At 47.0% G+C, this 26,970-nt stretch overlaps 1 protein-coding gene and 1 long non-coding RNA gene across 3 annotated transcripts in view; one reads left to right on the forward strand and one right to left on the reverse strand.

Moving 5' to 3' along the window:
- The window catches only part of LOC143357941 (headcase protein-like), a 237,343-nt gene extending 219,801 nt beyond the window's left edge, over positions 1-17,542 (reverse strand). For both annotated transcript variants that reach the window (XR_013082905.1, XM_076794670.1), the window contains exon 1: positions 15,869-17,542. Coding sequence is in view for 1 of the 2 variants with exons in the window: in XM_076794670.1 (XP_076650785.1) it covers positions 15,869-16,626 (758 nt within the window). In the remaining variant the exon portion in view is untranslated. The remainder of the gene's footprint in view (positions 1-15,868) is intronic.
- The window catches only part of LOC143357943 (uncharacterized), a 188,697-nt gene that overhangs the window by 74,843 nt on the left and 86,884 nt on the right, over positions 1-26,970 (forward strand). The gene's annotated exons all lie outside the window — the stretch shown is intronic.

Genomic DNA, 26,970 nt, shown 5'->3' on the forward strand with positions numbered 1-26,970 from the left:
CGGAAATGAAGGGGGAATGTTAAAAGAAAGATTGAAATTTGCATTCTGCATGGAAACGAAGCTCTCGCATTCGAACGCTCTGGACAACGGTAAATACAGAGAGACGAGAGCTGTGGAGGGGTACAGAGAGAAACAGAGAAAGAGAGAAAGAGAGAAAGAGAGAGAGAGAGAGAGAGAGAGAGCAGCTTTGACCAACGCTAGCAGCCAGAAGCTCGCCGTTATTGCGGGCAACGGTGCAGGTAACCTTTGTCCGTCGCCTCTAATTAAAAAATTCCTTCTGGCCGTCCGGGTCTCGGCGCAAACCTGGAATCGGTCGGCTCGAAAGCCAACCGGCGGCGCCAGCGAGTCGACTCGGTGCCGGTCGAATCGGTTTCGTAATCGCCTCCTTCGCAAACTCTCCATCGCATAATCGCGTTGCGCAACTAACTCTGCGCGAGAGACAAATTTTGCATATTAAAACCGAACCGCGAAGGAACACAAAAAGAGCACGCCGTACAAATAGTGATTCGTTCCCACGGGAAACAGAGAGAGAAAGAATCATCGGAGATGAGTTATGAGCCTTGACGAAAAATTGATTTATCTTGTTTTAATCTCTTTTGATTCGGACCACACAACCACTTTCGTACTGATTAATAAACAACCTCGTATTTTTTGTTTCTGATCACTAGAAAGAATCATGGCCACCGTCGACCCATGTTTCCCAAAGAATACTCTACAAAAAAATATGTAACTCGTGTAATTTTGATTGTTATTATTTTTAAAAAAATCACTCACGTACTTAAAGTACCAGTGAATATTTATGCAAAATCCCAGTGCAAAGGGTTCACCAGTTTCCCTGGAAAAGAATCGAGAAGAAACGGCCTCGAAAAGCAGAACGCTCCCTAAACCGGCATTAATTACGAGAGGAGAAATTGAGGGAATAGGATATCTTAACAGCGATCGTTAATATTCTGCAAATTACGGGAGGGCTCTTGCTCGACGTCTGGAAAATATCGGCCATTTCTCAACCATCCGTTCTCGCCGTGGTATGAAACAGCGTTTGTTCACAGTTGCACGAGATGTGCCTCGCGACGAAAGCAAGAAACAGCCGCGTCTCCGCAGAGGTAAACTCGACGTTAACAAACCAATTAGCAGTAAACCACCCTAGGCTACGCTGTAATTTACAGCCGACCACATGCGATGCGCAACGGAGAACACCGATGGCTCGGAACACCGGAAAAATCGGCGTTAAACGAGAATTTACTCCACTATTTTCTGTTTTCCTTCCTGTTAAATGTAGATAGCAGTGATTAAACCAGGAAGAAACGCTTCATTTCATTGCTGATGAGCCCGCGGCCTTAAAAATGTACGATGCGAGGGCCCATTACGTACAGTACTCAACTAGACCCGCCGGACCTTGTCTAATAATTCAATTGCTTAAATAAGAAAAGACAAGCACGTCCATTCTGCTTCTGTACGGTATTCACGAGTTTCCTATCCTATCGTTCTCTCGGGAAATTGTTAACCCTTAAACCGTAAAGAGGACTTTAAAATAAAATATTTCTACAAATCATATGATTTTGCCGGTTGCGAGTCTCTGGATCGGTGGAATAGGTTCGAAAAGTTCTGTTCGGTGCACCAGGGTTGAAATAATCATGAGCAGGCGAAAGGAGGAGGTGTGAAAAAGGGAACCAGGATAACAGGCTCGTGCCAGGATCGACGGTGCTTCCTACTAGTGTTTCGCGTCGAAAACCCGGTGGTTCTGGTAGTCTTTAGTCGTTTCCTGGAGACGGAAGTGACGCCGCGCTTCGATCTCTCGGAATCACGGTTCCTCGACTTCGGGAAATTGTCAGACTGCTTGACACGCTCGTCTCCCGATCTTCCCCGGACACGGACAAAATTCTCGCGGAATCTTTGATGCGATTCACCAAATGAATTCCGACTCTCACTGTCACGGTTAAGGGAAGCCCTGCTCGTCCCCGGCTAGACGGCTGCATTATTCATTTATACGGCCGACATTGTTCGCCTCTGACACTGTTAGAATATTCCTCGCAGAGTCCTGTGGCTCTGCCAGAGCTAATACAATGGCTCCGGGGGGTGGTTAACCCACCCTCACCCCCCGCGAACACCGACGCTTTGAAGGAAGAACGTCAAATCGTGAAAATTCCCTGCCTCTCCTCCTTTCTCCCCACCGTTTCCCGGGCTATTATGGTCGTAATGTTCGTTTCTGATATGGAAATGGGTATTAACGCGGCAGTTGAACCTCGCCCGCTTACGGTGATTTAGATAGCATTCACGCCGCCGCGCACCTTCTTATCTGCTCCGCCGTTAACTGCGAAGAAAGTGTGTCGCGGATCACGGTTGCCATAGTCGCAGGAACTGCGGAGAAAGAAAAATAAACAGGAAAGTTCCAAACGATGGGAAAGAAAAATTATGGGAATGTAGGATATACTTGTAAGGAAGGGAACCCTGATTAGGCTTTTTATCCTGGCCGTAGGTTCGTCCCGAGTCTGGAAGCATACTGATCGTAAGAAACGGGACACTGTGGAATTTTAGGAGTGTACTTTAGAAAGAGAATGTTGTACTGTTCGCAAAGTTATATTTACACTGCGGACCGTTATGCAAAATAACAATTTTCTGCATCAATTACATGGGAGCCAGGTACACGCTTAATTGTTCCGTGAATAATTGTAACGCGTTGAGAATAGTCTACGTTCGTTCTTCAGTTATCTATATGCTCCCGTTTTAAATTGGACCAACCCATTTTTATTATCCACATTATACCCATTGTTCTATTCAACATTTGATCCCATCATTTTTATCATAAATGCATAAAATTTACAGTAAAGATTCTCCCTCTGTTTCTAGATACTATAAATTCGCAGATTTCATTTTATTTGCGTCGCCAGATTGATATCCTTGATCAAAGATTAACATTTGGGGGCTCGATAGCGACAGCAGTTTCGTTGGTAAGTGAACGAGTTATCTCGAGTGGTGTAATCTGGTAATTTCTTTTTAGATTCTTTCAGGAAGTTTACAAAAATGCATATTCGACAACAGTAGGTGTCCAAAAATATTTTCTTTCCTTTCGTCGTATAAGGGATTCGTTTTCAATTATTTGAAAGCGCGAGCCTGCCAAGAATAAAGTTATCAATCTCTGAAATAATTACCCATCTGCTCGGAGCTAAGATTACGTGGCACGAATAATTATCAAGGTACCTCCCCCCTCGCCGTTTTCGACGCAGCCCGGAGCCACCCCTTGTCTCGAGCATAACGAGCCTGTGCGAAGGCGACGTTTGACGAGCTTCTCTACCGCCCACGCGTCCATTCTGCTCGACGATTTTTTCATCTGACCGCATAGAAGAAGGGATCGTCTAATGACGTAATAACGATCCGCTGCAACGGCTTTCTTATCCGTGGCTCGGCCTCGTGGGTCAATGTCGTCGTTAACGGCACGGTTCACAGCGCGCAACAACATTTACGGTTCCCCGAATAACGAGCAGATAATGCCGTAGTTTCTCTCGCTCTTCGCCGTATAGCTCGGAAAAAACAGAAGATCGCAGAAGTTAACCCACAAATGAACCGAGCGAGTTATATAATTAGGGGGTGTGGTGTAATCTAGCGAAACAGCGATTATTCAACCGATAGAAAACGGCCAAGCCTGTTATCGGGGCTAAGGCATTAAACGCGAGGCCTTTCGGGCGTTGAAACCGTGATAAGATTCAAATTTCGAGTGTCCACTAATAACAGCTTCATTATTCAACTGTTCCCGCTCGTTTGTACGTTTCGGGCCGGGCAACCTCTTGTTAGCGAACGCCGTCGTCTCTCTCTCTCTCTCTCTCTCTCTCTTTCTATTCCCCCCTGGTTTCGAACTTATATCACCGGAGTTGCTATATCGGTCGGCGTTTGTTTCCGATTCCCGAATGTGGCCGCGACGGGAGAACCGGTCCAACCGGTTCCACGGACACATTTCGCGCGAACGAGATAAACATTTTTGCAGGATAAAACGGCCGTTGCGTATCGTCGAGAGAGCCAGCCCCGACGGGGGTTTATTTATTGTCGTTCGCGCGCGCGTGAAAGAGAGAGAGAGAGCCGAGTAGGTGATTTTCTCGACGGCAGCAGCGAAATTCGAAAACGGACTCGATGAAAATTTACCGAGAGAAGAAGCGCCACGATTCCTCGGGGTACAACGAAGCGGCTTTGGAGAGGGAGGGAGAACACCGTGGACGTTCATGAATGCTAATAACGCTCGGGAAGGCGAGCCGTTCCGCGGCGGCCTTATACGGTCCCGCATTTGCATAAATTTGACAAACAGCTCGTTACGAATTCGACGACGGCTGCAGCGACGCGAGTTACGCGCGCCCCGGAGCGGACTCGAAAAATTCGAGCCCTAAATAAAAGCGGCCGCCCGGAAAGCACTTTCCAACCGCATAGACAAAATTTAAGAGAGACTGCTAAAAACCATGCAAACAGCATGTTGGAGAGAATGTTGGAAGAAAGTCCCTTCGGTGAGGAGACAGGTAAAATTATAGGCGGGAGATGATGCTACAAAAAGCCAGATGTATTATACATGGGTGTACACGCAGCAAAAGGGAGTACCTTTCAAGATAACAGCAGGGATGTTCGCACAATAAAATGTGCGGGAAATATACTTCAAAATACAGCTGTATAAAATGTTTAAGAAGACACGAAAATGTTGGATGACATTTTCAAAAAATATTCTAAGCTGGTTCTTCTTTGTCGATGAAGATTCGCGAGCAAAAATCGCGAAGTAACGACGAAAACGGACCTGGGCCGAAGGGCTGCGAGGAAGGACGAGTTCGGGGATTGACCCTGAACCCAGATCCTTCGAGACCGCCCCAAGGATAGCTTTAAAGGCGACGTGGCGAGGTACGGTCGTGGTATCCGTTCGCGCAGGTATATACTCCGCGGACTCGGTTGATTCTTTTTGAAAGGAATCGTCTTGCGCTTGCTCGCTTAATTAAATTCCCCTGGTGTATACACGCGGGCCCCCCTCGTCGTCCGAGTCCAACTAAATTTCCGCGTTATTATCGCGTTCGCCCGCGTTGCTTTTCTTTTTCCCAGCGCAGCGCGAGCCGACAGCCATAAATAGAGAGAGGAGGAGATCCCTTCGGCCGTGGTTTCGCTTATTAAAAAACGCCTTCCGCGTGCACGATCCTCGACGAACAGCGTATACTGTCTCTCTTTCTCTCTCTCGCCGCGTTTTTCCATCGCGGGCATAATTCGAACGAGCGCACCCGGTTGGTTAAGGATTACGGTTTTCCTCGAACGAAACACGCCGGGCGAGCTGCGGAAACTTTCCGAAGGGATTAAACTTTATTATATCCGGCGGCACCCGCACGGACTCGAAGCTCACCCCCGACCGACCCCCGGTACGGTTATTATTAACCGGGCGACTTCGTTATTAGCGCATTTTTAACGAAGCAATTTCAACCGCCTTCTTCTTCTGGTCCCTTCTTCTTCGAGGTAAAAGCCACACCACACGGAGAACCTTTAAACGCTCGAGATTGCCAGCAGATACTCGCACGCTCCTCGGAAATTGCACGAAACATTTTGGGATAGTTCTTCGAGCATTTTTTGTGTACAACACTGCCGGTGAAAATCTGCTAATTACGTTCCATTTGTGAGCACAACTTCCTCAGAAGTGTACCTCCTCGAAGACCACCGAAAGGAACCTTGCAATTTTATCGCGACCGCGAAGTTTGTGTCCGAAGCTCGTATTCCTCGCGTCACGCGACCTAGACGCGAAACCCGATATCTCGCATAATTAAATTCGAACATATCGCCATCGTCTAGACGGACCTCGAACAGTAGACTTACGAAAGTGCCGCCGCGCCGGTGTGCCTCGAATACACATGGCAGGTGGCCCCTCGTTTTTCTTAAATATTTATCACTCGATTTCGGCCACGTAGATCGCTATCGTAAATTTCGCGCGTAGAAAACAACTTTCGTCTGGCCGTGATCTCGCGAGGCGGTACTTCCGGTGCTGACAATCACATGGACGTACACAAGCCGCATGCTAACCCTGACATTTCGACTCGATTATTATGCATTCGCAATCGACGGAGGGTCGCGTCGGTGTCGCGAGCTATGCGTGTCGAAATCTGCGATTTCGATTACAGGCGCCTCGTTCGATGACTAACCCTTTGCTCTCCAAACTATTTCGACCTCAGACGTTTTAATCTCATCTAAAATATTTTCTACACTAGACTGCGGGGATTCTATTCATTTATTTAAAAAATGAGTAGGTGTAATTTAAAACTGTAAGAACATTAGAAGAATTTAAAAATACTGTTATGTTGGTTTCAACCTACTACACATATTAAGAAATAATTTCCATTCGGGTAGAAAATCTGAAACTGACCCTTTATCATTTTCTCCATATCAAATCGAGCATATTTACTCGTACCATGCTCGTAATATAGAAATTGTTTCGGATTATGCTATAGTAGTTTTGAGTGGTGCTTCAGAGGAGACGTTCGAGCGCAAGAGAGTTAGAATGGTGTCTTCAATATGGAGAATGATTTTGACCGTTTCCGTTCTTCGCAATCCGTGACCGATGTCACGATTATTGCGCCGAGAATGATTCAACGATTAATTGTCCCATTAAACGTCGCGTTTTTCCTGCAACGGACGCCTCGGCGTCGACGCACGCACGTGGATTTCAAATTAGGAATGCGATCGAGGGGAACGGAGGGAGCGCGAGATCGGCGATTCGCAGCCTCGCTCGCTGCTGCTCCCCGTTACCAATTATCGTGCGATTAAACGCGATCGTGCGAGCGTAATTCGACAGCGCGCCGGCTGCAATTTGCCTCGTTACGCGTTCGCGTGAGCCGCGCACGCCAAATTAAAGAATAATGCCGCTGAGGACTTCCAGAAACACTGCTGATAGCGAGAATCCATCGATCCGGCAAGATCGAGATAACGCGAGCAATCGTTCGAGCGTACCCTATCATTTTCAAACCGGAACGACCTGCTCAGTCGAGTACTTTCCACTTCTGGAATTTTTTTTTCTATAAATAATCAATACATCTTTCTGAAACTTTGCAGACTTGTTTAATAACATTTCATCTGTCTCCGTAATTTTTTGTAAGTCTCTACTGTCAAAACTATGGTAATTATTGAACTACTAATTTCAAGTACCTCTTAACATTGATTACATCTAAAATCAGTGAACAATTTTTAAGATGTTCGCAATATCAAGGTATAAAAATTCATGAACATGACTGGATAGTGTACAAACAACTCAGCAAAGTTTCATTAAGATAGCTTACTCGATTCGGTAAAAATAAATTGCCAAAGTACACCCTCGAGGCGATCCAAGGAACAGGAAACACGCGACGAAACCTCGTTTGCATACAGTGATCTATGCGGCACCAGGAACCAGTGTCCACTCTAATCTGCAGCAGGAGGCGGCTACAGTTCACTCTAATCTCGCGAATCTTTCCGAGTAAACGCGTCCGCGAGCAACGACATCCGTTTTCCCGTTCGAAAAAGCAAACCTTCTTCTCTCTCTCGCTGTCTTTCCTAGTTTACCTGACGCAGCAGCGAATCCGAGCTCCGCAGATATACAGCTTTTATCGTTATCTCTGGTAAGCTCATACCGTTGCATCTACGTTGTGGAACCTTAGATCGTCAACGTAGAATTCGTTTGCAGGTGCGCGACGTACGCCGCGAGCAAACTGCAGACCTCTCGACGAGACGGAAAAAAATCTCTAAGTTATTCGAGCGCGTTCCCCGTCGAACCTCGGGGGAGATATTCCAAAGAATTCGAGAAATTTCACCACGAAACTCTCCCTCGGACAATATGGAACCCTGAACTTCGAATTAAATTCGAAAACGCGCTTGGAATCCACCAGCGACTCTCCATGGGAATCCTAATCTCCTTTATCTTATTCTGATCCCTATCTTGGAGATTTTCTGTCGAAGATAGTAATTTAAGATGCTCGTATTAATTATTGACTTTCGGGAATGTGGTGGATTCTCGGCAACAAATGAAACAAAAGTTGGTCGTGAGAATTTTAATAAATATTTCTTGGACTTCAGTCTTCAGAAATTTTACTTAGGCAATTTGTGGTCAAGTAATTAAGGGATGAAGGTACATTTTGGATTGAATATAAACAAGCGCTTATAAAATGCACAAAAATTTCATTCTCTGGAAAAGAAAGACTAGGGTGCAAAGTACTCGACTCTTCAAGGATGGAGATTTTCGAAAACTGTTCTTGTTGGTCGTCGAAGGGTTCTATTTCGAGCAAAAGAGGCGGTAAAGTGTCTCGGGCGCGAGTATCATCGTGTATTTCATCGTTAAGAGGTTCTAAGAGGTTCCCGTAATTTATCTCGGCCGCGGAGGTCTCCCCAAAAGTTTCCCCGAGGCAGATCTTCGAATTACGGCCGCGGTTGCTATACTTTTGAGGTGGCTGTGTGTGTGAGAGAGAGAAGAGAGAGAGAGAGAGAGAGAGAGAGAGAAAGAGTTGCGTACGTGTATGTGCACGTCCTCGTAAAATTTCCAAGAGTGTTTCCATTGTCCCGGGTGGTCCGTGCCCACCTCTGCGAGACGCATTTCTGCGGCTCTTTTCGCAGCTACAAAATGGTAACAATTTGACTGCGGAACTAAAAAGTAAATAATAAAGTAAGAAAGCGTATCGCATCTAATAATTTGGCCACGTGTAATTAATTTTTGAATATTCGTCCGTCTCTTTTGCAGAATTAACCAATTCGACAAAGGAAGGACTCGAATAATCAATTACAGTATCAACATCGAGAGGCTCGAGCAAATACGGTAAAACTCGGGTAAACACCCTCGAGCCATCAAAGTCTCGGTAAAAGCCTCGAAACATCTCATAACTCGAGTGTACGCTTGCAGCGTCACGAGTATACGCCGGAAACGCCCTAATGAGATCGTAAAACGCGAGAAAATAAGTCGACGGGCTCCCTCGCGAATATAATTCGATACGAAACGACGATACGACGACGGGGGGTTGCAGGGAAACGAATTCGAGAGAGTGTAGAAGAACCGAGGGGGGTGGTTTTGTACGCGGATGGTGATGCTGCTGCTGCCGGTGTAATTTATTTTTGGTTAAAACGTGAGTAACGCGCGGGGGACAAACCCTTGGCTCGTCGCACTTCAGTGAAAGTGGGATTTATAGGTCGCGTTGCGGCGCCAAAATGTCTCTATGTACGTGCGCCGTTCTCAACGGGAGGGTGATTGGAGAAAGAGAGAAAGAGAGAAAGAGAGAGAGAGAGAGAGAGAGAGAGAGAGAGAGAGAGGAGAGCAAAGAAAAAAAGCGAATCACGAGCGCGGCATAAATTCGAGGCCCCGGAAAAACGCCCGGCGAAATATCAGCGACGCGTCCGGGGTGGTTACAGGGGGGATGAAATCGAGAGTGCGCCACCCCCTTTTGTTCGGGGACGCGTCTCTCCAGCGAGGAATTTGTAATTCGATATTGTTCCCGGAATATTTTTTCCGCGGCGCTGTTTCATTGAGCCTCATAGCAGGCTGGAACCACTAGAAGTTGGATGAAATTCGTATCTTTCTCGGTTGTACATTGTCAACCCCTTTTGCTTCGCAATATCGAGTCAGATTCGCGATGAAAATTTTCGACAAAATAGAACTCGATTTTTACGATGTTCATGTTTAGGTGGTTTATGCAGTTTTATGCAACATAGAAATCGTCTGAATTAATTCCAGGACACAGGGACTTTTCATGGACATTATCGTAATAATTTGAAAGGTTTAGAAATAATGCGACAGTATCTTTAACACTAGGTTCAAAGAGCACTGAACGCGATTTTATTTGATAAACAAGAATGTGTCTATCCAATTTTTTTTATGATACATATGCAAAGAAAGAAAGAAATTTATTACATACAATCGATGAAGAATAACAAACAGAAATATTGCCTAAAGGTACAAGTGCAACGAATCTGCGAAGAGAGCGAAGAGCGTCGAAATACACTGTATGTTTTTCTAAGGGAAGCGACTACGTCGGAGCTGCGTGTAGAGCTATGCTTCTAGAATCGTAGCTCCACTGTGCCCTGAAGAACCTTGAAATGAAATTGCGAAGCAAGGAGTGAAGTACCCCTACTGGAGCAGACTATTTAATTCTTTAAATACCACAGGGTAAGCACAAAGTTCAGCTTTTCCTCCAATATTTGAGACTTCGATATTTCAGAAAAATCCTCGAACTAAAGGATTGACCGATAGAGATGGTGGAGGTATACCGAGGGGTTTTGAGAATTTCGAGAACTCGCGAGCGGACAGCAATAGCGGTGCAACGATAACAAGAGCGGAGGATATGCGATCCATTGGAGAGACCGTTGAACGTCCTCGGGATATTTTCGAGGGCTGAGGATGGGATATCGTGTGTGCCGTGGGCCCCTCTTTTCGACGACGCAACAAGAACCAGGCCCGGTGGAGGGCTTTTTAACAACATTCCCGGCGCTCGGCCTGTTTAAATGCATCGCGGTGGCGTGATTCCATGCAGTTGGCCTTGGAGGCTGCTAGAGCGTCAAGCTCCTCTCCTCACCCGCTGGCCCCGAGGTGCTGGCCACGGTCAAGGCTACGGGCACCCTCTCACTCTCTTCCTCTCTCTTCTTCTTCGTCTTCTTCTTTCTCCGCCTCTTTTCATCCGCGCACAACATCCACCGCTTTATCCGACCGACGCGAACAGATACACGCGAGCTCACACAACACACAGGCGTTCTCTCTTTCTCTCTCGGATTTTCGCTATACGACGGCCAGAATAGAGAGAGAGAGAGAGAGAGAGAGAGAGAGAGCCGAAAACTCGCCCGCTGCGTTTCAGTGAACCAGCGGAGTATCTGCCGAGCGACTCGCATCGCCGCACCCGCCCGAAAACCAAGACCACGCTGCTGGCCGCCCCTATGCTGTTTCTCCTTTTGATCGTGATAACGAAAGGGGGCGAATTTCTGGCAGCCATCCACCGTGATATGCTAGACTCCCAGCATTTTTTACCAGCCGAATAATTTGCATCGCACAGGAATTAATGGGGGCGCGCGATCTGCGGACGCGAAATGGAAATTTCTGGCTCTGCCAGAAGCTTTCCGACTGTACTTACACCAGTCCCTTATTTATTTTGTAGTTGAATACTTTTTGGAAATTTCGACTATAGAACGGTGGATTTGCCAAACTGAATATTTTTCTTGGAAAATTGCACAATTAATCTCCATTTTTCTTACAGCTTAGGGACGAAGAGCAAGGCGGTGTCGAGATAAGAAATTCTTGGGGTCAGAAATAAAAGATCAGGGTGGCTGAGCCATCGACTCGGTGGAAGACAAATAGAAATAGGACAGGTTCGAGGACTCGATCTAAATATAGGATACGAATAGTGTGCGTACGACGGCTGCGGTGTTGTGTGCAGGGTTCGTCGTCGTAATCGTCGTGTTCGCCGCCCTTCGTCTTCGCCTCTCGCTGAACCGGGCCGCTCTTCTCTCCGCAATCTATACACACCTAAACGCACACCTCTATAATACGTACTATGGTACACGACCCACGCACACGAGAGGAAACGGACCCCTGTGTTCATTCATATCCTGCGGAACGCGCGTCTGGAGAGTTTCTTACCGCGATATGTGACCGGGACAATTGACTTTTCTTCATTCCAGCCGACCCCTTTATCTCGCCGTTACGCCCCGAAAACAATAGATTGGGTCGCGGTCTCGATATTCACCCTCGATCGATACCACACGGCTCGACCGACATCTTCACGCATATGCGTGCCCGACACACGATGTAATCAATGAACGGGTATCTGTTTTGGGACGATATCTCGACCCCATCTTCGCGAAACCGACTCTCGGTTTTGCATAATTCTTTCCCTCGTGGAATAGCGAAACAGTGTGACATAGTTCCTGGGAACGTAGTTCGTCATCAAAAGTCATATTCAATTCAATATTCAACATTCAAAGGTCTCTTCGGTCTACCCAAGATTAATGGCATACTAACAACCCTTTTGCCGACAACCAACATTTTCCAGGATATTCAAACTCTTTGCACTTTCTAGATTCATATTTATAGGTCTCCAAGGTAAATAATTTTACTGTTAAAACCTAAAGATGCAACTTTTTAAAGACTGCGTAACCATAAGTATGGAGCTGTTGTAGAGACCACATAATTATTAATGCTTGGATTTATTTCGACACTTATACTTGGTAGACTTTTAGGGAACAGTCCGATATTTCAATGAGACGCGCGAATCTTAAATCGTCTCGTAGACGCTCGAGTGGGTGGAAGAGGAAGTACGTAGCTAGACGTCCGTGGATTTATGAGAGATCGCCGGAGCGGGAAGGATTTTCGATATAGCGCCTTTGTCGCGCCCTCGAGAGTGTCGCGCGAGAAAGTTTAGCCGTGGGGGGTTGGGGGTTCGCTCGCGAGGGTGTTAAGCGAATCAACGTGCATATTCCGTATGGAAAGCACACGCTTCCGTTCCTTCCTTTATAGCGCGATTTCGAGGCTCGTATAAAAAGGCGGCCGGGGCCGGAGGAAAGGCAGAATATTTTCATTTCTTCGGGGGCGGCGTTGCCTCTTGCGTTCGCCGCGTATAGACGGCTATAAATAATCGGGGAGAGAGAGGGAGAGAGACAGAGAGAGGCGTGTTTCGCGAAATACTTTCGCCCGAGGAGCCAGATGGTTGGCAAACCCGGGCGAGAAAGGAAAGAAAAAGCTGCCGGGAGGAAAGAGAGAAATAAAGAAAGAAAGAAAAAGACGGAATCCGCGTGAGAAGAATCAAAGGGAGGAGAGGAGATCCACTGGAGAGAGAACAACGTTAGCCCCGCGTATCGGCGACGACGTTTTCGGCTACGATCACGCTCGAGCGCGCAAAGATCGACGAGACTAGAGGAAACACGCGACAGTCAGCCAGCCAGAAGTTTACGCTTGATTTCAGCCTGTAACTCAATACCCGCTCGAATCCTTCAAAGACCGGGCGCGACCGTAACCGAGATCTAAGTCGCAGATAGTGGACCGGCAGCCGACAACGCCACTGTCCCCCCTGGACCCTCCGCCCGTGTTTTAGTATACTTTGATGCTCCCGGTTATGAAAGAACACGGTCCCCGACGCTTTGAGGCGCCGACGACTCGCTCGCCGATCGGGACAATGTCGCACGCAAATCGAACTCAAACGGAACCGCTCGAACTCGGCGCTTATTGATCTTCGACGGGTCGGATGCGGTGTCGATTATTGCACGAAATCGTTCATGCCAGGTTTCTTTTTCTTCTTCCTGTAACACGCTCGCTACCACCGTCACAGATACGTAGACTGTGGATTTTATACATTTGTAACAAAAATGGTCAAACATAAAACTGTTATTACATTAGAAGATTTCAATTATGTTAATACATTATTGTTGACTTGCTGACATCACGGAAAGAGGAAATATTTATTGAACTTCTGTTTCTTACAATTCGAACAATTTTACATCAAGCTCTTGCATAAAATCACGGTACATAAGCATGTGCTAAATTGTTCCAACATTGCACGAAGAAGGTTGCATAAAATGTTTTAACAATGAAGGCGAGCCACGAAATAAGTGCTCGTAGCGAACGCATACTACCCTCTAAATAGTCTCGAACGCGATGCAAATAATTTTCACACAAAACCGACTCTTTTCCAGAAAACCTTTTCAAAACCAGCGGTTCAGAGTATCGATGACTTTCGTGCCGAACAACAATAGCAACGCGTACGCGGCGAGGAATGCGATTTCGCTCGAGGAAGCGATTTTCTCTGTCGCTCTTGTATCGAGGAGGATCGATAGAGCGTCAATTAGCGTTACATAAAAATGTGATCCGGCGCCATTCGAGGACGCGCTTCAAGGTCGCGTTTAGCCTCTAATTACCTCGGCGTGTATTCGATTTTTTGCGGGGATCTCTACGATCTCGAAGATTCGTCCATTTCGAGATTAAAGCGTGACACGTTTGTACACGAAACCACCGGCGCGCTTGTGCTCGTGTGTTCTCGCGTTTATCATTCTTATCGAGCATCCGCACAGCGGCCCTCTCTCCCCCCGGAGGTTTTCTGCCTCGAAAAGAGACACGGGGACCGTTCGCGAGGGAAACAGAAACGAATCCGTTGGCTGCATCCGGCGTTATCGCGCGCTGCGGCTTTTGGAACCATAGAACGACAGAGAGAGAGAGAGAGAGAGAGAGAGAGAGAGAGAGAGAGAGAAGATTCACGCAACGACGCCCTACCAACGTCCTCGAAGGGAACCCTTTCTTCCCGAGAAAGGAACGCGAGAGCGAGCGCGCAATTTAGCGCGAGATATACGCCTCCGAGGTGAATAGGTCTGGTAACTTTATCTTTCGCGGTAACCGCGATTCGAAAGAAGCGCCTCTCTTATCGACGTCATTGAACGCGACCACCGAGGCCACGGAGCCGAGAGAGCTACGCCGGCGCCGTCGCGTGGGAGAGAAACGTGACCAATTTGATAAGGGATCGCGATAATTGTATTCTTACACGTAGACCTCACAGAGAGACGAGCCATCCGTATCGTGACCGCCAGGCCAATTATTGTTTGTAACGATCTCATACCACCCCCTCCTCTCCTAGAGCTGATAGATCAACGAGCCGAAAAGTACTGTGCGTAATTGCGAGGGCGTTGCCCAAACCGAATTTTCGCCTTTCTGCGAGAAAGGGCTCGGAATCTTTATACATAGGTAAAAATTTTGTTCGTGCTTCTAGCGAGTATCCCTTCGTGGGCAGACTGGGTCGTTTATGTCTAGATGAAAATTTCATCTTCCGAATACTTTCGAAGGAAAAGATGGGGACACTCCCAATTTCTATTTTTTATTGACATCAGTATTAAAGGAGAAACTCGAATAAGTATCCTAGAAATTTTTCAGATTTCTTGAAAGGCGAAAACAGTAAAAAAAATTGACCCAGTGTACCTAAGAAGGGTGCGCGAAAAATAAGTGTGCCCATAGAGGGTTAAAGTACGAAATGCTATTGTCGCCGAAGATTCGATTTGATTCCTCTTTTAGACGTTAAAGATCGCTGCCCGTCTAAACGCGTTCAATGTAAGTAGAAACGGTCTGCACTGGACAGACGCGTCTACTGCCAGGCTACCCGATAACACGCCAGCATGGCAGAAAATCGATAATATTATTTTGTGACGTGTGGACAGTACGGGAAAACTGTCTATCTTAAATTTTACCATTATTTTAATTCCACGAATAACATTGTTAAATTTTTTAATGTACTCGATGCTGCGTTATTGACACAAGTTTTAAGAGTAAATGTATGCAGCTACTTTTCTCCGTTCTGGCAAACGAGATCAAGGTAAAAGAGTGACTTTGAACTGTGTGCTAAAGGGATCTTCATTCGGTATACTATCTTTAATTCAGTGGGTTCGCCGGCTATTCGAAAGTGTCGTTCTGTCCTACAGTAAACTATGTTAGCCAGGTGCGGATCCATTCAAACTTCACTTATGCAATTATTTGGACGAAAAACTTCTGAAAGCAAATGGTAAAAAGCCTTGGCAACTTTGTGAACGTTACCACAATTGAAACAGCTCTTATTTACATTAAATAAATCTTGACTCAACTTTTCCGTCTCAAATTGGCATTTAATTTGACATAAAAAATGAATGCATCAAATAAAAACAAGATCAAATCAACCCTTATGTCAAAATATGTTCTCGCTTACAAATATCAAAATCGCTATAAATTCCCACTTTCTTCAACCACTGAAAATTAATTTACATTCCACTGTTAATTTACAACACTGTAGTCGAAAATCAATTGTGTCTTGACACAAGGATCGACACCGCAGCAAAAACATTCAGAGATCAAAGAAGAATATACAAAACCAAGGGCAGAAGGGTCGGTAGTGGATAAATATTAAAAAAAAAAACTCACCGTGCTCGATCGCTAAAGAAGTCGACCTTGCTCTTCTTCTTCATGATGGCCTGCGGTTGATGCAGTGGGCTGACGCTCGGTTCGGACGTGGCAGGAGGTGAGCTGGACCCGGTGCTGGAGGACAAGGATCCAGCCCTGCCGCGTCCGTTTTCGATCAACTGAACCTCGGTGGTGCCGCGTCCGTTGGCGGTTACGTGATTCCCATGGCTTGGGGGTCCAGCGGACACGGCTAGAGTGGGTCTGCTGTTTTGTCGGTTGCGTCGTTTCTTCTTCTTGGCCTCGTTCTCGTCGGGCCGGTTCCCGGTAGCGTTACCCCCGGACCCGGGTGGCATCCAGTCGAGGTCCTTCTTGAGGTGGCCGCGTCCGCATCGGCATCCGCAGGCCTTGAACGCCAGATCGTAACCCTTCTTGGTCCAGAGGTTCTGGTGGCGTTGTCGCTCGGACCAGCTGCGCGCTCTTCCGCAGCTCTTCAAGTAGGTGAGCACCGTTTGCTCCCATGCGTCGAAGCATTCGCGATGCATGAATTGTCCTACGGGGCAGCTCTCGTTATTGCAGGACACCTTGACAGTGTCGTGCAGAGCGATCAACCGAATCAGCGCGTCGCCCCGAAGACACTCGCCGGTCGGCGTGCAACAGCGGGTCGTCGCTTGCGTCTGTGCCAGCAGGTTGTTGTTCTCCATAGTGTCCAACCCGCCTCCGGCACCGCCGTTCTCCAGCAACGCACCACCGTGGCCGTTCGCGTGACGACGCGGTGCCATCGTCCCGAAAATCCTTGGACCGCTTGCGATCGCCGTAACCGCTATCTTCGCTTGGTTCCTCGTCCCAGCCAACTCGGAAATCGTATACAAGAAAAACACTCCGGCCGGATGTGTCGCAGATAAAAAGATCCTCGAAACAAGCTCGATAATGACACACGACCTCAGGACAGTGCCGCTATTCCTTCATCTTCACGCAATTCCCGCGTCTCGCTGGTCGCCGCTCACGCACACCCATTCATCGATCGATTCGATCGGACGGTGCTCCCGCGACAAAAAAGAAAAACAGCTTTTATTTCAAACGATCTCTCGACGAGCGTGTAACAAACAGACACAGGAGGCAGATCCACGCGCGACCGTCCCGGAGGGTCTCTATTCTCATGGGCGTAGAGCGTGCACCAAAGTCAAGGTCACCGGTGGTACCAGTCACTATAGCAAGAGAGACACGTCCGAACGAGGACAAGAGCCGCTCAGGGATGATCGTAAACGGGGAACACACTCTCTGTTCGATGGACGATGATCGTGGTCCGTCGTCGCGTGGCAGCTGGTTCCGAATGTCAGGGTCACCGGGCGCTAAGCGCGCGCGCACCGCTCGAACACGCAGAGTTCCTCTCGCGACGAGAGCGCGTCTCCAGAGCCCGGCCGGTACGAACGATAGACGTGAAACAACGAACGCGAAGACGAAGTCGAAGACAAATAGCGAAGACAGATCTGTCAGCGCCGGTTCTTCGTTTCGGGGTGATACAGATATACGTATCGGTGGATATATGTGTACGCGGGGGTGGGATAAAGCAACAAACAACACACCGAGGCTCCTCGTAACTTCTCTGCTCTCCCGTTTTTGCTCGCGGCGGCCACGCTGACGGAGAGAGAGTCCACGGACGACAAAACACTTGCTCGCACGTAGGGTGCACCACTCACTGAGCGCCGGCGACGACGACAGCGTGCCGGTTGCCGTGGCTCGGCGCGCGGCCGAGCGCGAAAGTGAGGCCCCATTGGGTGAAAGCGAAAGCACCGTGGTGGGGGTCACGGCTAGCGCGCCAATCGATGCGCGCCGTTGTCGTCCCTCCGACGGGCGCACGCCACCGCTCCGTACTTCCCTCCTTATCGGGCTCACGCGGATCTCTTCCTCTCTCTAACGGCACGCCGGCGCTGCATACGCGAGCGCGCGTTTTACTTTTCGAACGCCGACCGACGAGGCCTCCGCGAATAATCCCCGTGACGCGTGTGCGCGCACGTACGTGCACGAACAGAGGACGTTTACACCGACGAACCGGCTTCCCGACGTATTTTATACGCCGATCTTTTTTTCACTGTTTTTCTTCCTCGCTTTTTTTTCTCTTTTATTTTGATGGAACAGCGATTCACGATTTTCGATGCCGGGGATACTCTCGACGGTTTTCGTTGGGGGTGGTTTTTTAGGAGCAATTTTTAGTGAAACATTGAAACGAGCTCGTGGTTTTCGGACAGCGGGATAAGTAAGATTTTAAACGGAAGTTTGAGGCGTGCAACTCGATTATTGGCACATATTCCGGAACGATGATAAATTTTGAATCTGTGCGGATGTTACATAATGCTTCGTTAAATGTACTAACCACTGGAACAGCAAACACGTTTTGCAAATAAATTTACGCGTTCATTCGTGAGTTGTCACGAACGTAGCGAAATTACGTATCAGCGGTCTTGTAATTTTTAGCGCACAGTACCGATTAATCATTCGCAGTACTGCTGTCAGCATTTGATATAAAAGTGAATTATTATACGTACAATGCACGATCCCCCTCGCAAAGCATTCGATTCAACTTGAACTTTGAATTTGTCTGTCTCTAGACAAAAACATCTCGTGTAGCGAATTCTCGTGGCAACATCACGCGACCCGAAAGTTTTCGCGAGTTTCTCTGCGAATCGGCTCCCGGCTATTAGCGTTCCAAGAGAAGAAACACGGCGTACGTGTCCCATTCAACGTACATATGTATATTTCTAATTAGCAACGAGACGAAGCATTCCCCTTAATCAATTACACGTTGACGCATAAGCCTAATGCATATGAATTGTTGTCGCTTTTTTTTTCTTGAGCGACCTTCGCAAATACCCGAGGTTAATTCGATTTAAATGTGCCGCACTGTTCGTATATGCAACATTGTGTGCCGCATTGTTGCGGTGTCACGGAGTTCAAACTTTAAAATAGAATCAAATAAACACTTAAGGACCGACTGATCGAGTCGTTGTACCGGATAAAAATTCGCAACGCAGAAGCGTATTAATCAACCTTTCGACCAAGATGATGCGTTCATTTATCTGCAGAATTAATGCGAGCCCCCTAAATTTCCTTTCATTGCCGCTTAAATCAGCTTATTTATAGCTGAGCTCATTCAATCATTCCTATTCAATTTCAGCTGGAATATCTTTCCAGGCACTGCAATTTTTCGCCGATATTCTATTCACAGAGCAAATTTTGAAATTAAGGTGAAACGGGAATTATTTGATTTATTTTTCACAGCTGGGGCCTTTCAGTTAATGAACTTTTTAGCAGATTTTCCATTCGAATCTAGTAGTTGGCTCCGAAATTGAGCTGGCCAGGCCCTCAAAGGTTCTAATGCTGTAAAAACGGGTTAAAAGCGTGGCGACGCGATCCTGGTTCGGCGAGGTCGCAGGGACTAGCTGGTAAGGTCTCGGGACGCCTATCTGTCTCGTTTTCCCGTGCTAAAAGCACGAGACACACCTACGCCCTAAAAATTGAACGTCAGACTGCTTTGAAGTGACACCGTGTGTCACGTGGTCAGTAAATATCCAGCGACCGGTGAGAGACACACACCGTGCTATGTTCTCTCTCTCTCTCTCTCTCTCTCTCTCTCTCTCTCTCTCTCTCTCTCTTTCTCTCTCACTAGCGAAGCTTCTCTTTTTCCCGAATGTGACTCCTGGCTGGTGTGTACCTTCGCTTCGAGGGGGCCGCCGCGCCGGTATGAAACGGCTACGTGTCTCACGAGGTGTAAATATTTACGCCCCCCTGGCCCTTGGGTATATTACGTCGGAATTCTAGAGAGAAACGGTTGCGGTTCTTTTTGCACCGCGACGACTATACCAGGCTGTTCCTCTGATCTCGCCGGAACGAGCGTGTTTCCTTTCCGGCGCGCTTTAATCACCGCCTCTAAGCAAATTTCACGGACAGATTCGATCGAATGCAAGTCACATCGCGAGTTTAACCCTTAACCGGTCGTGCGATCTCTAGCCTCTACCGCGAATGGCAAGAAAACGCAAGAAATGCAAAAGATTGGCTTCGCTTAAACATTTTATTCTCATCGATGCTCTCGCAGGCGCAAGATAATTAGAGAGATTTATTAGAACTGTAGATATTACCACAGAGTTTGTAAAATTTGCAGTCTACTATCGACTTACCGATGGTAGGTGTTGGATTGTTAATGTACTCTCGAGGGAAACAATTTCGTGTGCGAATTCGATCAAACACATGATTTCATTTCGCTTTTATTCGGCCTAATAGAATTTATTCGGCTCAAATTCGACTGAACACAGAGTACGCTGTTTAACTTTATTTCGGTTTCGTTCAACGTCATTTGACGCTATATGATACGTGTTGCGAGTAATGCAAGGGACGGAGTGCAACAATATCAATGGGTGCAGTCAAACACAGAGCACATTATTCAGTGTCGTAAACATGGACCTAAACGTTTCCATTTATACAATGTAGGTACCCTAATCTCTCTACAATTTGTTCCATTCAGCAAGCTCATCCCAAGAAAATATACGGTCACCCGAAACCAAAACCTTTAAGAGTCTCGCTCTTTAAGAGCCTGATGCGTCTTAAATTTCATTTCAACTATTTATTTATATCGGTCTCACCTTCTATCCTTCACAGAACGAATACTCGAGCCCGTAACGTGGATAAAATCCACATGCCACTACCATCAATGTCCACGGCGTTAACAACGAACGCCGATGACAACAGACCATTCTTGTCCCTGAAGACGCTCAATGTCGCTTCATGCGTAGCGTACTTGTTTATTTACAATTGTAGAAATGATGAGGAAATTTTTCAGCGTTCGTTGAACTCGAAAGCAAGAAACGATATAACGTTCAAGGAAAGACGAGGGCGGTCATGCTCGTCGGCCATCTTTAAATTTATCCAAGGTTGCGGTCGCCGAGATCCTGCGGGCTTTTATTTTTATTTCCATTTTTCAGCCGAGCCGCTCAAACGTCCGGCCACTTGACGAGATTTATTTAGAGTTGGATCGCTATTCTGGACCGAGACGATGACGCTAGTGAGCGTACTGTTTCTTCTGTTTTTTTCTCTCTTTTTTTTTTATCATCGTCTTTGAAAGCTCAAGAGCCAGCTGATGATCGCAGGAAATTTATTTGTTCCCGATTGTACCGCGGAGAGGGTAAATATTTTCGGAAAGATATCAGATCTGAGATCTCGTAGAATTTTTAATGACAAGGTCACTGGCTTTTTAATAGATAACGATCGCCGTGTGAAATATTTACGAGAGTATTCAGGATAATCGACTCGAGAGTACATTACAAAATTATCGAGATTTGTGGGTGGTGCCTTTTTGTAATCGTCGAAAAAGATCGTGCAGCGAGCACGATTATCCAGCAGCGGAAAACTGGATCTCGTGTTTACAGCGCTGGAAACCGCGATCCGAAAATATCGCTGGTCCGCTTATTGATAAATGGACCTCCGGTTTGCGAGCACGTTGAGACGAGTCGCTAAAGCTATGTCCACATTGGCTATCGCGTTTCGTTACTCGTAATCTCATCCAGATGGTAACGAGGTTCGCTCCGGGATCAATTTTTAATTTAATTTAATCTGTTTACTGCGTCCACTATCTGTAACGTCCATTATTAATATTCTGCTCTTGAAAACAGAATAACTCCCTAAAAATTGCACCAAACGACTCGAGTTTTTTCGACGAGGTAGAAGGATTAATTCACTATGCATCTCGTGTGAAAGAAATTCTGAAAAAATCTTTAATACCTTTGGTATCATGTTGTATAATCGTCGAAAACATGTTGGCCGATTACCAGCCGGTATAATGCCAATTTTCGACTTCGTCGTGCTAATTGCGCGTATAATCCGCCGGCAACAAAATGGCACATTGAAAACACTCTCGCTGAGGTTGTGAGCAAGCCAAAAAAGCAAAGAAACATCACAGATCACAGATTAATTTACATTCGAGGCATAAAAATACGAAACTGTATAGCGGATCACTGAACATTCTAGAAAATTTTGCTTCTCGACGCACGGGGTAAGCAAAATCGTATGGTAGCAGAACGAGCTGTGGTAACAAATGTGGACAAAGCTTTACATCGGTGTCTCTCGGGCTGTGTTCTCACCGTTGGTCCCGGTTTATCGCGAGAGTCCGACCAGCGAGTTGCACAAACAACGAGCACAGATATACATATATTAACGGGTTGGCGGTGTTGCGCTGTTCCTTATCGAGCCGCTCGGCTTATCTGCGGCGAAGGTCATTAATGGCAGAGATTTCGTTTGGCGGTGAGACGAAATGAAAAAAGAAAGAGGAAGGTGGGAGAGGGAGAGAGAGAGAGAGAGAGAGAGGCACGCTGCCGCGAACGCCGAAAATAAACCGCGCGAAATATGCACGGTGGGCGGCGAAAGTATTCGAACGCTTCTGCCCGGGAGAATTATGTCGAACCGGCGATGTAAATTATGATCAAAGATCCGGGGGATGCCGAGCTTTCGATGAATTACGGGGTAATGCGCGCAGATTGCCAATTTGCATACATCTTGCGCGACGCACGGCAACTCCGGCGCCGTATTATTACATACATAGTTGCTGACGGAGCGCGTCACTTGTCCTTTTGCGAAACGCGAATTTTTGCCAAAAGCAGCTCCTCTCCGTTCCCAATAAGTAGACCGTGAAATTTGACTGATTTACAGCGCACGCTCAACAGAGATGTTAACGTTCCTCGTATACCTTTGCCAGGAGAAATTAGCGAATAAAATTGCTTCTTCTTGTCTTCGTAAATTTTACGGGAACTTTCCCTCAAACTTGCTTCTTACAATTGACGAAGAAAATTTTTATCTTGCATGCAGATCCGTATTCTAGCGATCAATTCTTGTACCCTCTTACGGCTCGCAGAGTTTGGCCAATTTTATTGTAGATCCGGTGTAAAAATTAATTGCCCGACCGGTAAAAGCAGTGTGGTCTGGTACGGTCGGACTGCACGCGATCATGTTAAAAACTCTCGAGCATTCGAATCCTCCCACGACCCATTGTAAATCGGCGAGCCATTCTGTAACCGTAATTTCCGTCCATTTCCTTATCGCTCTGGTGTGTCCTAAAAATGCGCGTTCGTTGTAAAACTGTTGAACAAGCGAGACAAAAAGAGTGAGAGAGAGAGAGAGAGAGAGAGAGAGAGAGAGAGAGAGAGAGGAAGGGAAAGAGAAAAATGTGGGAGAGGGAGAGACGATTACGGAGAACGCGAGCGTGTGCGAATTTTTATCACGGGATGCACGTGTTGGTAACGGGCACGCATATTGCGGCCTATTATCGACGCCCACGCAGGCCCGCGAAGGAACAACGGTGCCCAGCGTTCGTATGAAAAATTAATGTAGCACGCGGGGGTGTGCGGAGCGAGCACGGTGCTATCGATCTAGGGATATTTTCGGGGGTAATTTTTGGCGCGATTCCCACGGGACACCGGGCGAAAAAAGACTGGGCGCTATCGTATCGGGCGACGCGACGTTTCAACAAAGAGGCGATTTTCGGGGCCGGCTGTCGGCTCGCGTGTGCTCGTGCGAGCGAAAACCACGCGGCCGAGGTCGGCTCCTGGGACACCGGCGAAACGAGATACGTATTAGATTACGTTGCATAATTTTATCGGCGATCGTAAAGCTGTTACGAAACGTGAGACTCCCAATTCTCTAACGACAAGAACCATAAATAACGCGGGACGATCAAAATAACGCCGGCATCATCGACTCTCTGCCATCCTTTCCGCCATGACGTTCCACTCGAAGAACAGCACTCCCAATGACCTGCTGTACGTCAAAAACAAAGAAATTTCGAGAGAGGTATGTATATACAAATCGGAACGACACGTTAGGTCGTCCGATAAGTTTCTTTCGCAATGTGCACGATTCAGATTGTTATATAACACGAGTATACACCAAACAACGTAATCACCTGTTTGTCAATGTTTTATTGCTTCCTAAGCCTTCGTTTACTTAACCACGCCATTTGTTTTTTTTTTTAGAAATTTCAAGATAACCAGATGAATCTGCGAATGGAGGTACATACATACAAGTTTCATACGGCTAGCTGTTGTTGTTTATTAGAAACGCGTCATGAGGATAAGGATGAAACATCTGTCGAGTCTAATCGCATGATAATAACACAAACGAGCAGCTTAATATGCCGCAACGAGGGGATCTCTCGATAGAGATTGTCTCTTGTGCGTCATTCAATCCTGAAATACTATAAAAAAAAATTATCGAACGTGTGCATATCTTCTCGGGCAAATTGTTATATACAGAATGAAGCAAATAAGATTAGTAGACGTTTAAATTGTGCTGGACAGTCTTCGATTGTGTAATAACGTCCGCTGTTTATGAAACTTCTGAATTCGAGGGGCTGCTTTTCGAGGTTGACGAAAATCGCGTTCAGAAGTAAAATGCAATTTAACACGCAAATGATACCTCAGTCGAATGTTTAAACCTTTGTACGGTAAAAATAAAAATTCGGCGGAGAATTATGGGGGAATGGAAAAAATGTGTCTCTGAGGCCCGAATCGTGACCTCGAGCACCAACCTTGAAGTAACCCATTCAGGGAAGAGTCCCGAGCATCGGGAGCAAAAAAGTTTAGTATCGGTTTGTTTGGAGTAGTTGTTCCAGAGGGTTCGGGCACCGAAGAGGTACGTTGAAGACCACCGCAGCCTGGGGTATCGCGTCAAAACGCACCCTCTGCTCTCTTTGTTTAAAAATCCCGCAGCCACGAGAGAGTTGTTCGACATTTTACGATTCTCACGTGAAGAACACCCGGAAAAGGCAATAAATAAAGCCCACGACCGGAGAGAGTCACGCTCCTCGAGTCGTTTCGCACGACGTCGCCGAGTTCGAGGCGTCGCGCCATCGGCACAATGGCCGCCCGGCTGTTTCTATCGAATCGTGTAAATATTGTACCGCGTCCCGAAGCCGTCGACTTCGATAGGGAATTTATCCAGGTCACTCGGTGTTTGAATTTCGTTCTGGCTGACGTAAAAGTGTGACGAGAGAACCGGAGAGAGCGAGCGAGAGAGAGAGAGAGAGAGAGAGTGAGAGAGGGAGAGGGAGAGGATGGGGGACAGAAGAGAATTGCCACCCCGGTAACAGGACGACAAGGCATCCGAAAAAGGATAATCCAGCGGCGTCCTCGAGAGGGCCCCGCATGAAAAAGTTGTTTTGATCGTTTCGGGTTTCTAGGACGGTGACCGTGAATGAGGCTTTAGCCCTGGTACACGACTCGAAAAAGGGGGGTTCCCGAGAGGGGGGAGGGGACCAGATGTCACAGTGAGAAGGGACACGGAAGAGAACCATCACAGCGGTTCGCGCGCGTTAAGAGAACCTGGTGCTAGGGTGCTCGATTAAAAATCCCGTAGGGTGAAACGGCACCGAAGACAATCGCACGGAAGAAGAATTTCTTTCATTGAAGAATCGAGGGACGGAAGAGGAGGGGAGTAACGGGCGCGCGCGCACCATTGTATCGTCGAAGAGAGAATCACCCTTTGCCGTCGAGGCGAGGAATAACGAAGATTAATAATTTCTTCGGCGATTCTTCCTTCGGTAACTAGTTTAAAGTCACCCCACTAACATCTGTTCCGAGGACTACTGTAGGAAACGCTTGTGTTCCTCTTCGTGGCTGTGAGCGCGACCGGAGGGGAAACGTGGGCTTCCTCGTGACGGAAGAGTCAGGTGAGTCTAATTGACCTATTTATTATTTTTTTGCTTCACGGGTTCTGTGTGTCGGGCTGTGGGAAAGCTTTAAATTATTTTTGGGACACATTGCAATTTGATATGGAGGGAATTAAATAAGCCATGGTTTTTATGAAACGTTCCTTCCCAATGCAAAAATTACGCTGTCATAGATACAATTTAAAATAGTAAAAATATGCAATATCAATATATTATTTAAGGTAGAATGCTCGAAGGGTTAAAAAGTGCATAGGGGTTGGTTCGGTGCTGAGAATTTTGCCAAAAAAATTCTAATGGGGTGTGCGCAATTGTCACGGGAAAAAAGGGAACGTTCTGTGGACAAATTTGGGGGTTACCGTGCATATTCATCGCGAGGAAAAAAATGCGGGGAGTAATGCGCAGGCAGAAGCATGGATTCAAAGTCGCCGGGCCGCAGTTCGGAGCGGCTCTAGCTCGCTGCTGCGGGGGGTGGAGATGCCGGATCGTTCGGCGTACGGGGTTTTGAAGGTTGGGGGCACCGGGTTGACCGTGGGGCGCTGGAAAGCGGGGGTGTAGGTCTAGGTTCAGGGGCGGCGGTGCCGGGTGGGCGTGCACTTTCGGTTTCAGGCTGCGCATGCCCGTTGCATTCCCGGTTTTCTCGCCCTCTGCAGTCCGGGGGTTGCACGAGCTCGTAAAGTCCCGAGCCCCGTAAAACCCGGCGCGACCACCATCATCCCAGTCGTTTCCGCGAGCGAGTTGTTGCTACATGGCGGAGCTCGGAACGGGTCCGAGAATAACCGTTTCAAACTGTTGTATAAACCTCCTGATTATGTAACTTTGTTCCGAATAACTTTTACGAAGAAATTTTTTAATTATCGTCTGCTTTTCTTGACTACTTTGGTCTTTATGTTCGTTTTATCAGAGTTGTTTTTTTTTCGGTTCTCTGTTGGTTTTTCGGGGGGAAATTGTATTGATTGCGAAGCAGCAGGTTTTTGAATTAGATGCGGGCGCACGCACCCCTTTCGATGTTTCCCACACCCACGCCGACTACCCTCCGATCGAATGCGTCCCTTTAGGATACTTCGAAATCGCTGAGACTCGCAGCTATGGACGAGGGAATGGAATTGTTTTTATGTGACGACATGGAGGTGTGCATAACGTGATGGAAATGTCTTTTTAATGCAGGGAGTCGTACGTAGGATTTCGTGATCGTACCCAACCCTTCGGACGGGGTTCTGTACGTCTTTTAATTGCTGTGTAATGAGCTACACTCTGTAGACACTACAGACATTTCATCTTCTAAAAATAAAATAATAATCATGATACGTGTACTGTACAGAAATCTGCAGTTTGGTAAAAGCTTTATAAAACAGTACAGTACCTCTTTTAGAAAATGGTATTTAGAATTACTCTGGTCATAGCTCTAACAATCAAAGTA

The sequence above is a fragment of the Halictus rubicundus genome, chromosome 10 (genome assembly GCF_050948215.1).
Source record: "Halictus rubicundus isolate RS-2024b chromosome 10, iyHalRubi1_principal, whole genome shotgun sequence".
Lineage (NCBI taxonomy): Eukaryota > Metazoa > Arthropoda > Insecta > Hymenoptera > Halictidae > Halictus > Halictus rubicundus.